At 33.3% G+C, this 12,907-nt stretch overlaps 1 protein-coding gene across 2 annotated transcripts; it reads left to right on the top strand.

Moving 5' to 3' along the window:
* Positions 1-4,077: 4,077 nt before the first annotated feature.
* LOC117100828 lies at positions 4,078-12,489 on the top strand. Of its 2 annotated transcripts, none has more exons than XM_033240653.1 (4): positions 4,078-4,225; positions 4,619-4,744; positions 6,439-6,545; positions 11,946-12,489. In XM_033240653.1, exons 1-4 carry the CDS (start codon positions 4,152-4,154, stop codon positions 11,984-11,986), a joined length of 348 nt encoding a protein of 115 aa, XP_033096544.1. In that variant the 5' UTR covers positions 4,078-4,151; the 3' UTR covers positions 11,987-12,489. The 2 variants fall into 2 exon arrangements, with proteins under 2 accessions (XP_033096544.1, XP_033096543.1); XM_033240652.1 differs by lacking the exon at positions 11,946-12,489 and adding an exon at positions 9,592-10,138.
* Positions 12,490-12,907: the final 418 nt, after the last annotated feature.

Here is a 12,907-nt window from a genome sequence, read left to right as displayed (position 1 = left end):
TAACTTATATCAGTTGTATGAAAAAGTGTCTCTGGTGGGATTCTTAATTTTCCGCACACGCCAGTCAGTGGCGTATAATAGAAAAGTTGTAAATTGGTGATGTGAAGAAAAAACGTACATATTCTTATTGTTAATTCTCTGTCATTATTTCTCACGATGTATATTTTGGAAAAATATTGGGTTTCCCCGGCCTGCCACCATGTGAATTGTTTTCAAGCTTTACGTCATGTATATCTTTGACAATGAAAAGGACAATGAAAAGTTAGGTATAACCGTATGAGGAAATGAACAGCTACATATTGTTGTATGTTTTGTATTATGTATTTACGAGTGCATTGATGCGATGTGTATTTTAAAAGCACCATATACACACACCTGTGTAAACATTAGGTTTATATCATATAAATATTTTATAAAGGATATCTTGTTTATGTACAAAGCCTGAGACGAAAGGCTCTTACCGTTATCCACATAAACAATTTTGTTGACTAATAATATACATCGAGTAAGTGCCTATAAGGTAATTGTAGGACATAATAACAAGGGGCTTATCTCTCTATCTCTGTCTGCACTTGACAAACCTTTCGTGAATGTCAATCAAACTTTAACAAACGACCAATCAGAACAGTGACAGGAATACGCGCGCACAAACACAAATGTCCCCAAAACGCAAGTGTTTGCGTATGTTTTTACACGATTTTTTTAAGGACGTTAGCAACAACTTCCAATGGGCGCGACCTAGCGAAAAGTTCTATTGACAAGAACATGAGGTGGACATAAACGTTTTTAAAGTACGGAAATGTTGATAAAGCCATCAACAATTGCATACAACCATTGGTTTTTTTTGGGGTTTTTTTTGTTGTTGATAATTTACCGATATTACAAAAAAAGATTTTACATGTCAAAGCCTACTCTGTTTAGCTATAATACATGAGGCATAATCAATATCCTGACAAATATTTGTTTTTGTTTCAATTATTGTTTCATTTTAATTCAGAATTAAATTAGTATTGAAGTTTTCATTTAAATACTGTTCATTTATTTAGCTCACAAGTTACAACCGCTTTACTTTATGATTTTTTATTTGTTTTAATATATTTTTAATTCGATTTTAATGAACAAAGGGTTACTATTAGGGATGTTTCACATTCCATATTCTACCAGTGCCGAACATAAAGAGAAAACAAGAATATTATACAGTATATCGTAATAAGTAAAGGGCTTAAAGAGATCTCGAGAACCACAACGTAATTTAAAACTAAACCATCTAGTCTGTTATACCTTAAAAAGAACATTCGAAGTACTTGACCTAAAATGTACGTAAAAATACTAGTACTAACGGAATCAGTATACCAGGGAGTTGTTATAGTTAAACTATAACCAACCGTTTTCCTATCAAGTGTGGAAGAAACCTCTAAAAATGACTGCTGATGTTATCTTAACAATCTGATTAAGTGCATCGATACCCACCGATTGGAAAAATAAGTGAGACTCTCATATCCAAAGAATAACATACTACAGTATTAATACATCATATTTTATACGTATTGTACTAAAGACCTGCAGTAGAACCACTGGGCTATAAAAAAAAAAAACTACAGTAGGACTACTGAATTCCCTACAGAGTAAAAATTATATATATAGACAACACCGCTCAGAAAGACTTTGGAGAAAATATGTTTTGCTATGTAAAACGTATACAAACACGTGCATCTAAGAATGAATTTGCTTTATTGTATTTTATATCGTATGCATTGTATATGATGATGCCAAATAAAAAAAAGGAAAGGAAATAAAAAAATTCAGACATAGACCAAAACAAAATTTTTTGGAACAAAAGACCAATATGAGGTATAAAAATAAAAGACTTTGGACTGAATAATAAGCCGAAGTCAGACCCATCGAGCTAGCCTGTGTTTCAAGAATTCTCAAAAACTGAATAAGATGAGTTAGAAAGACCACAAAAATGTCCCAACTACCTGGTGAACGAAGAAAGGGATTTTAGAGTACCCTGAAGATGTACTAAATAAGAATATAGTTAGAGAATCTACCATCATGCAGACTAAAACCTCATAGAAACCAAGATTCTTTGTTATCCAAAATCAGTGTCACCCATGACCAAATCCTTGAAGCAATGACTAGCCCTAGAATGCATCTATGCAATCAATGTCACTTGACCTGGTTTAACATCTAGAACTGCTACATTTTTCACTTAAAAATGGAAGGTACAGATGGGGTCTTTACTAAACACTAAAGTAGGTTACGGTACACACTAACAGCAAACAACACTAATGCATACAGGAGCCAGGCTTTACTAATTCCAAAAACTAAAAAAAAAAATATACTGAAGTAATGAAGATTGATTCAAATCAAATTCCTAATTTGTCTATAACAATTAAAAAAAAAACCATCATAATACAACAAAATAAAGATAGGATTATGGAGGAAATGGTGCTCGCTAATATGTGGGTTTTTTTGTGTAATAATGAAGTTAAAGAAACGCTAAGAACAATTCCTTAACTACAGACAAATTCCATATCATCAAAATTTATAGAAACATTTTGACTTAAATCAGCACTGTCATTGTCATCACAAAAAGTGTTAGAAAAATGCCTATTAAATAAATTTGCCAGATCACTTACGTTAGTAACAGTATCATTATTAATTTTAAAACTAATAACCTCCGAGTCCTGTCTAATTGATCTTATATAGGACCAGAATTGTTTTAAGTTTCTAGAAGCATTATTAGAGATATTCAACACATAATGAATTCCTTAACTACAGCTCTAACTAAACTAAATTAATAAAAGATATATGGATTGAGCAACAAATTAAAAAAGTGTGACAACTGTAAAGCTAATCACATGAAACAGCATAAGTACATTTACACACCATGCATTTGTATATGCTCATTACGCACATTAGACCCATGCATTCATGCACACTACAAATAAATGCACGTGTACATACGACCAATACACCACATGCATGCATGGTATCCACTTGATATCATATATTTAGCAGTCACCAAAATGTTTCATTATTCAACTGATAGTACAATCAGTGGAGAACGTATCTACTGCATACGCCAGAACAAATGCAAAAAATACCTCGTAGCTGAATTTAAAAATGGAGGGTGGATCGTGTTCTATTTTTCAGTGGAAATCAGAAGCTTCTACAATACATCGCTGGCTACATACGCAGAACGATTGCTGACCTGACTCTATTAAAAACTATTTTTGTTTTAAAAAATTCTACAGTGCCTGGAATAATGTCCAAATAGTTAAGTTTCCAAAGCCGATATTAATGGTACAAAGTAAGACAAATAGGTCGGTAAGCCGTATTTACAATACATTGATTTCCTTTCCACGTATCTTTCACTTTGACCAAAAATAAATCCAGTGCGAACAACCGGAGTAATATTCTTTTTGGTCAAATTGTCTATCAACGACAAACCTTCCTTAAAAATTGTTAAAAACATCCCTCGGTGGGAATCGAACCCGCCATCATCCGCTATCTAGGCTTGGGTCATGGTCATAACACTTGACCACAAGAGCCTAATTTATAGTAGGCTAACATATTATCTAAACCAAGGAAACAACTGACGTCACACATTCTGAGGCGGAAATAAACTTACGCGAACTCTGAATGTCGCAGCCTGTATTGTGTATTTGTATAAATCTATTGTGTAATCAAGTAGTTGTAGAGACAGTGCTCGACAACAATAATGTAAAGATCGTACCGGACATAGCCTGTCAACACGGGTTCAATTCCCACCTAGGAAACTTTTTCGAACAGTTGATAAGGAACTTTTTTTTGTTGTTTAAAATGTTTATTTGAAGAACAATATGTATATTTTTTTAGTTTGAAAAAAAAACCAATACAATGATGTCAAGTTGCACTAAGCTTACAAAGAATCAGTGTCTACTTTGTGAGTACTGAAAATTCCAAGACAATAAGAAAATACCGTTAAATTTGCCATAAAAGCAAAATACAATTAAACTTTTGTTTGAAATTTTGGTATTCAAGATTTCTAAGTCACTTTTGTAAACGTCTACTACAGTAGGCCTATATAAAGCATACCTCCATGTATAAACAAGGAAACGAGTTAAACACGTTCGTCATCGACTGTCTGGAAGATTTTGTCAATTATGTCAAAGCTTTCTGTAACTGTACTCATCCTCTCGTTGGCTTATATTATTGCCGCGACTCCTTTACCAGGACGGTAAAATAATGTTGATTTAATTAGTATTATATGAATAATATTATAATATAGCTAAATTGACATAGACTAAGCCTATCTTTAAAGCTAGAATATTGTTTGTGGGTCTAGTATTTGTTTCAGCGCAGGACAAATATTTTCATTTATAGTAATGAGGACAGTATCTATTTTGTTATTCAAGTAAGGTTTGTATTCAGATCACGATATTGCTAGATATATTGCTAAGAATAGAGATATAGCCACATTATATTTAAATCAAGACTTTGAGATCAGAAGGTGAAAATTTTAATTACAAAACTATAGCACTTCCATTATTAAGGCGTACTAACTTTAAAAAAAATAGTGATTTAATTTATTTGATTTGTTTATTATGTACCTACTTTTTAAAAATTTCAGTCGAAATGTCTGCAGTAGGCAAACCTCATGTGTGAGGACACGTCAAGCTTCGACCCAAGATTCTTTCTCTATTAAAGGTTATCGCAGCTGTGGTTGGTGGGGTTGGGGACGTTGTACTACTTACAGGTAGGCATGATGCACTGTAGTTTCTACNNNGTGTCAGCACATATATGTATATGTGTATATACAATATTCATATTATTTTAAATTTCCTTATTTCAGGTATATTCAATATTCAAATTAGTTTTGCTGCATAGCACCTTAATCGTAATATAAGCAAATAATAATAATAATATAATAATAAATATAATAAGAATAAGAATAATAAATAATAATAACAGTTAATAATATTAACAATAATAACAATAACATAATAATATAATAATAGTAAAAATAACAATAATAATAATAACAAAAACAACAACAATAATAATAATAATAATAATAGTAATGATAATAATAATAATAATAATAATAATAATAATAATAATAATAATAATAATAAAAACAACTACAGTAAAAAAATGAAGTAAAGTTTTAGCTATTGCGCTCTAAAACCGACCGAAGTTTATTACATTTTTCAGTCCTATATAGGCTGATGGTGAAGATTATTTCACGGTAATCATAAATTGAATCTAGATTTATCTACAATAGTTTTTCTAGGGATGGATTCACAAGCTTGTGAGCTACAGCGATTTTAATTGCTTTTGTTAATCCTTGAATCCTTAGACTTACGCAGTTTTTCTGTAACGTCCGTTTTGGTTATTTTGATTTATTTTGTATCAAAACCAAGGCAAAATAAAGAATTAATGAAAAAGCTTGAAAAATTAGAAATTGCGTCAACATGAAAGCATAAAAACCAGAGGATCCACTAATTAGTCTTAAATAAACAAAAATACAGTAACTCTGAAAACAGACAGAGACACTTTGAGATTCAACGTTTCGATCTATTTGATCATTACGGTATCAAGTATACAAAACAGCCTAATAACCCGTTTATTTATATTAAAGATATGTAGAATGACGTATTTTTTATGCAAATCTTCGACGAAGGCAAAGTTTGAAGAAGATTCAAATACATAAAATTTCGTTAAAAGAAAATAATAACGTTTAGTGACAAGAGATTTTAGAAATCGCATAATAAAGATTAATGATTTAAATTATGATTCGGTGCTGGATAGTCTTGGTAGCTTGACTTTTGACAAAAGCCCTATACTGTATTGGTAAAGCCGGGCACTCACTGCGTCGTACGATGGTGGTACGACCGTTGCACGACGAATCCAACTTCACTTTCTGCATGCGCTAGACCACGCGACGCCGTCTGCAAGTTGTCGGTGGCAGTCTGAACGGATTGTCATTAAAAACGACCCGTTGCGCGCACCGTCGCGCTGCGCTCTCCATAGCGTCACGTCTGTCGACGACCGTCGGTGTCAGTGAGTGCCCTGCTTAACACAAATAAAATGGTCATGTGACAGTATTAGTTTTTTACTTCAGTCTACTACTGCGTGCGTGCCGCGCGCACCCATGTTGTATTTGTATTTTGTATTTTTATTTCTTTAAAAAATCCAACAGTGTAAACACCAATTACAGGTTGAACGTGAACGCTGGATTTTATAATTATGATGACCTTATAGAAGAAATTTCTAAAGAGCAGGGCTTAGCGAAACTGCCGGTACATCTAAAATATTTTCAGGCATATTAAATGCGAAATAATTGAAAATAGGTGGATTTTGAGGATTAATGGCATATTTATTTTTTTTAAATTTATAAATTATATTCTATTGTACGATTCTAATTAGAAATACATTGTTTTGTTGTAGACTTGAGTATAGAGTACGATATTACGTACAGTATTACCGTGCCTATTCAACAACCTACTACTGCTGCAATGGATGGCTGGAAGATGCATATGGACGCTGTACAATTCGTGAGTTTTATAACTGCATGATAGATATAAGTAAAACTGCAATGGTGAACTATATGCCAATTTTAAAATGACGTCACGAAATAATAAGATGTATATTATAATTTTATTTTTTATCTTAATATATATTTATTAGTACAATTCAATTCAATTCAATTTATTCATCATCAAAGAAAAGTTAAAATAGCAAAAAAAAAACATAATAGGCCTATAATAAAAAGATGAAATGGACAACCATAAAAAGCTTAAAGAGCTTGTATATTATATTACTATTATATTAGTGTATATCTTTAGTTCATAGCAACTAAATATTTAAATAGGAAGATCACAGCCTTATTTTTAGTTATATAGGCCTATATATATATTATATATATATATATATATTTGCTTACTTCTCGTCTTTGAAATAATTTTATTCATTATATATAGGCCTATATATATATATATATATATATATATATATATATATAAAACATAAAATATATATTATCTTATTGAAAAAAGTATATTTCGTCCTGTCCTCAGCAGGACTACTTCAGCGTTAATGAAATACACAGAACTATTGGCATAATAGACATAGCAAGCACGAGGGGGACTAGTTAGGGGAGGAGCATAAACACCACTTAAAGCGAATAAATAGGTCCTATACATAGTATATTGCTATAAACATAGAGGCTATAGTTAAATTGATTTGAAATCGGTACCAGGATTAAAAAGCGTAAATCACTGATAGAATGGTTCAGTGAATCAAAGTGGTCAGCAACAGGGAAGCCATTTTGATGGTCTCTGATTTTTTATGCTTGTTAAGTCTAAATCTAAGTTTACATCCTGTCCTACCTAAATAATTGCCGTTATTACATTTAGTACAAACTAATAGATAATCTACATTGGATGTATTACAATCTAGAGTAGGTGGGTTTTATTGTCTGCTTGGTCCCTGGTACATTGAATTTAGCACCAGGTGTTTATGCGGCATAAGTTGGCATCTGGGTCTGTTGCAAGGTCTATTACCATACTATTGAGAGGTATCCGTTCACTATGTTGCTTGTCCTTGTATACGAGAAGGCCCTCTCTTCGTGATTTGGTTAAAGCATTAATGTTTGATGGCTTTCTTATTAACGCGTAGGAAATGTGACGTTAAAAATTGAAAGCTGATGTTCGTATTCGGTGTGATCTGAACTATGGTCGATGCGCTCAGAGTATATGGAAGTAGATAATGACACCATTATTCAGTGCTATGCAGGGGCGGCGCCAGGAATTACCCCCCGGTCGGGGAAGCCTAGCACTCCCGACCCCCATGGTCGGGGAAAAATTGTGTTGATTATGGTATTCTTTATTTAAAAACGATAATTTAATAGAAACCATGCAAGATAAGAGGCCAATGTGGGGTGCACATAACCACCTGTCAGAGTTATCAGCCCCTCTATTGGGGAAGATCTTAGTAGGCCTACGCTACCGCCGCAACCCATACGATCGCGATAGTATACAGCACCTCACACATACGGTAGCACTCAGTGCTCGCACTAAACGTTTTTAATCCCTAAAATTTGACAGCTTATATAGTAAGGCATACTTAAATTGTACTTTCATTTTTCTTCGACGACCTTGCTGGAAATTTCCCGACAGGGGGATCCTAGCGGGATCCAGAGGTCCCAGACGGGGTCCAGAGGTCCCCGACGGGGTCTCCCCCCCCGGACCCCCGCTAGTGCCTCCCCTTGTGCTATGGATATGTCGATAAATGCAATTTGCATGTGTTCCAGCGTGAATTTGATGCTAGGGTGGTTGTTGGCGTGCGTTTAAAATTATTTGAGAGCTTCAAGTCCATGCTTCCAAATGAAAAACATGTCATAATATACCTGGAGTAAATGCCAGTTTTAAGTTATGGTTGGATATGATCTTTTGTTCCAAATCTGCCATGAAGATGTTAGCATAGCTGGGTGCCATCTTAGGTCCCATAGCTGTTCTTTTAGTTTGTATGAAGCGCTGAATGTGAAGTGTGAAGTGAAGTTATGTGAAATAAAGTTGATGATAGAGCAAATATCCATTGTGTTCTGCGTTGAGTTGTGCGTCGAGAAATTGAGCACAGGCGGCTATACCGTTCTCATGAGGTATGTTAGTATATAATGACGCTGTTTTTGTGTAGGAAGTGTGTCGAATCCTGTATGTGACTGGGAATAGGCATATTAATAAGTAGTGGGTTGAGGATGGTATCCACAAAACCTGATAGGTGTTCGGTCAAAATTCATAATTCCAATAACTGATATGATCGGAATAGTGTATCGGTAAGTATCGGTAAACAGCAGAAGACGCTATGTTTGGGTATCTGTGGGATCATGAGTGTAATTTGTAGTTTTATTTCGTCATTGTATAATGAAATCAGAAGAATTGCTTCCTTTTTGAAAAAATCCGTGAAACATATATATCTAATACTATTCAGAGAAACTAATGAATGTATACATGTGCTGAAATTACACTGTCTTGCTGAAGATCGTGACGAATGGCGAGATTTGGTTAAAACGCGCAATGTCGAAAGACGAAAAATATAGGCCTGTGTATATGTCACATGTGCAGTGCCAACTTTGCAGCATACTTTGCTAAACTAATTAATAGAAAGTAATATAAATTAAAGGTTTGGGGATATATGCTATAGGTATATAGTATTTTTTTCCTCTGTCTGTTATCGGTAGGAGTACTAAACTATATAGGCCTACATTTATTTTTTTTATAAGGAATGATAATTAGGATATACAAAAATTGCTATATTTACATTAGGTACTGTAATCATAATAAATCACATTAGACAAATAATATCCACAAAATGTATCTCATAAATTACAAATTTAAATTAAAAATTTAATAAATATAATTATAAAAACACAAATATATCATAAGTGGAGCAGCCGTTAAAAAGATATGTAAATATAATAATTGAAATACCAATGATAAGAAAAAGTAGATATTAAGAGAAAAGTACAGTGGAAATCAAATGTCATTCATTACTTTAGCCTGTTTTGTTATTCACAGATCTGTTAATAATTTTGCATTACAGGTGTAGGCCAGGCAGAGCCCCGAGGGGAGCCAGTCCAGTAAGAAAGAGGGAGCTTGAAGGTGCGAGCTGAGTGAGAGTCTCGGGAAGAGCACCTGTATGAGTGCAAGGGGTGAATTCCCCTTACACCTCTAAGAATTTCATTAATTTGAGTTTGTATTTGATTGACTTTTACTACTTAGCATAGTAATTTTCTGATAAGTTTTACACAAAAAAATTACAAAAAAACAGAAGGGGAGTACGCCCATTGTGCCCCCTCTAAATCCGCCACTGGGCCCGATGATGTAACAACAAAGCTGTCACTATAACGATCGAGTCAAGAACTAATAACTGCAATAAAAATGTATTAATCAATTACAGATAGATATACATTGCATAATGTCAGTTATGAATAGTATTTTGTCAATAAAGTTAAGCAATGGTTTATTATCAAATAGTATTCTATGACTATTTTATATTAGCATTGTACATATTTTCAAATAACTTCTTGTATTATTATAATTTGACTGGCTTATTGTTCATAATTATCGGGTCAAGAACCAAAAAAAAATATACTAATCAAATAGATTAAAATCAATTACTGTTTATTACATAATGGCAGTTGTGAAAAGTATTTGGTAAATATAGTTTAGTCATAGCTTAATATCAAATAGTATTCCATGACTATTTTATTTTAGCATTATACATATTTTTATCCAATATCTTTTTTGTATTATAATTTTAACTGGCGTACTGTTCATTGATTTTAGCATTATCCATAAAGCCATTTATTCATTGCGCCTATGTATACAGTCATGTAAATTGTCGTGCACCTTTTTTTACTTGGTGTGTGTACTCAGCACGGGATACAATTCTGTGGGAAAATGAGATCTTAATTATTAAAATCCGGCAAATGTATACGTTATCTCTGAGTAGTAATCTATATCTGTCTCTTATACACATCTAGATGTGTATAAGAGACAGGTCCAGAGGTCCCCGACGGGGTCCTTCCCCCTCCCTTGGACCCCGCTAGCGCCTCCCCTGGTGCTATGGATATGTCGATAAATGCAATTTGCATGTGTTCCAGTGTGAATTTGATGCTAGGGTGGTTGTTGGCGTGCGTTTAAAATTATTTGAGAGCTTCAAGTCCATGCTTCCAAATGAAAAACATGTCATAATATACCTGGAGTAAATGCCAGTTTTAAGTTATGGTTGGATATGATCTTTTGTTCCAAATCTGCCATGAAGATGTTAGCATAGCTGGGTGCCATCTTAGGTCCCATAGCTGTTCTTTTAGTTTGTATGAAGCGCTGAATGTGAAGTGTGAAGTGAAGTTATGTGAAATAAAGTTGATGATAGAGCAAATATCCATTGTGTTCTGCGTTGAGTTGTGCGTCGAGAAATTGAGCACAGGCGGCTATACCGTTCTCATGAGGTATGTTAGTATATAATGACGCTGTTTTTGTGTAGGAAGTGTGTCGAATCCTGTATGTGACTGGGAATAGGCATATTAATAAGTAGTGGGTTGAGGATGGTATCCACAAAACCTGATAGGTGTTCGGTCAAAATTCATAATTTCAATACCTGATATGATCGGAATAGTATATCGGTAAGTATCGGTAAACAGCAAAAGACGCTATGTTTGGGTATCTGTGGGATCATGCGTGTAATTTGTAGTTTTATTTCGTCATTGTATAGCAATCAGAAGAATTGCTTCCTTTTTGAAAGAATCCGTGAAACATATATATCTAATACTATTCAGAGAAACTAATTAATGTATACATGTGCTGAAATTACACTGTCTTGCTGAAGATCGTAACAAATGGCGAGATTTGGTTAAAACGCGCAATGTCGAAAGACGAAAAATATAGGCCTAGATATAGGCCTGTGTATATGTCACATGTGCAGTGTCAACAGACTAGAATCGCCTCATTGCATACTTTGCTAAACTAATTAATAGAAAGTAATATAAATTAAAGGTTTGGGGATATATGCTATAGGTATATAGTATTTTTTTTTCCCTCTGTCTGTTATCGGTAGGAGTACTAAACTATATAGGCCTACATTTATTTATTTTTTTATAAGAAATGATAATTAGGATATAAAAAAAATTGCTATATTTACATTAGACAAATAATATCCACAAAATGTATCTCATAAATTACAAATTTAAATTAAAAATTAAATAAATATAATTATAAAAACACAAATATATCATAAGTGGAGCAGCCGTTAAAAAGATATGTAAATATAATAATTGAAATACCAATGATAAGAAAAAGTAGATATTAAGAGAAAAGTACAGTGGAAATCAAATGTCATTCATTACTTTAGCCTGTTTTGTTATTCATAGATCTGTTAATAATTTTGCATTACAGGTGCAGGCCAGGCAGAGCCCCTAGGGGAGCCAGTCCGGTAAGAAAGAGGAGCTTGAAGGTGCGAACTGAGTGAGAGTCTCGGGAAGAGCACATGTATGAGTGCAAGGGGTGAATCCCCTTACACCTCTAAGAATTTCATTAATTTGAGTTTGTATTTGATTGACTTTTACTACTTAGCATAGTAATTTTCTGATAAGTTTTACACAAAAAAATTACAAAAAACAGAAGGGGAGTACGCCCATTGTGCCCCCTCTAAATCCGCCACTGGACCCGATGATGTAACAACAAAGCTGTCACTATAACGATCGAGTCAAGAACTAATAACTGCAATAAAAATGTATTAATCAATTACAGATAGATATACATTGCATAATGTCAGTTATGAATAGTATTTTGTCAATAAAGTTAAGCAATGGTTTATTATCAAATAGTATTCTATGACTATTTTATATTAGCATTGTACATATTTTCAAATAACTTCTTGTATTATTATAATTTGACTGGCTTATTGTTCATAATTATCGGGTCAAGAACCAAAAAAAAATATACTAATCAAATAGATTAAAATCAATTACTGTTTATTGCTTAATGGCAGTTGTGAAAAGTATTTGGTAAATATAGTTTAGTCATAGCTTAATATCAAATAGTATTCCATGACTATTTTATTTTAGCATTATACATATTTTTATCCAATATCTTTTTTGTATTATAATTTTAACTGGCGTACTGTTCATTGATTTTAGCATGATCCATAAAGCCATTTATTCATTGCGCCTATGTATACAGTCATGTAAATTGTCCATAAAGCCATTTATTCATTGCGCCTATGTATACAGTCATGTAAATTGTCGTGCACCTTTTTTTACTTGGTGTGTGTACTCAGCACGGGATACAATTCTGTGGGAAAATGAGATCTTAATTATTAAAATCTGGCAAATGTATACGTTATCTCTGAGTAGTAA

Source organism: Anneissia japonica, unplaced genomic scaffold (genome assembly GCF_011630105.1).
Source record: "Anneissia japonica isolate Jap-2015-1 unplaced genomic scaffold, ASM1163010v1 scaffold287756_len632865_cov181, whole genome shotgun sequence".
NCBI lineage: Eukaryota > Metazoa > Echinodermata > Crinoidea > Comatulida > Comatulidae > Anneissia > Anneissia japonica.
The sequence above is the reverse complement of the archived record's forward strand: the minus strand, read 5'-3'. Positions and strand labels throughout refer to the sequence as shown.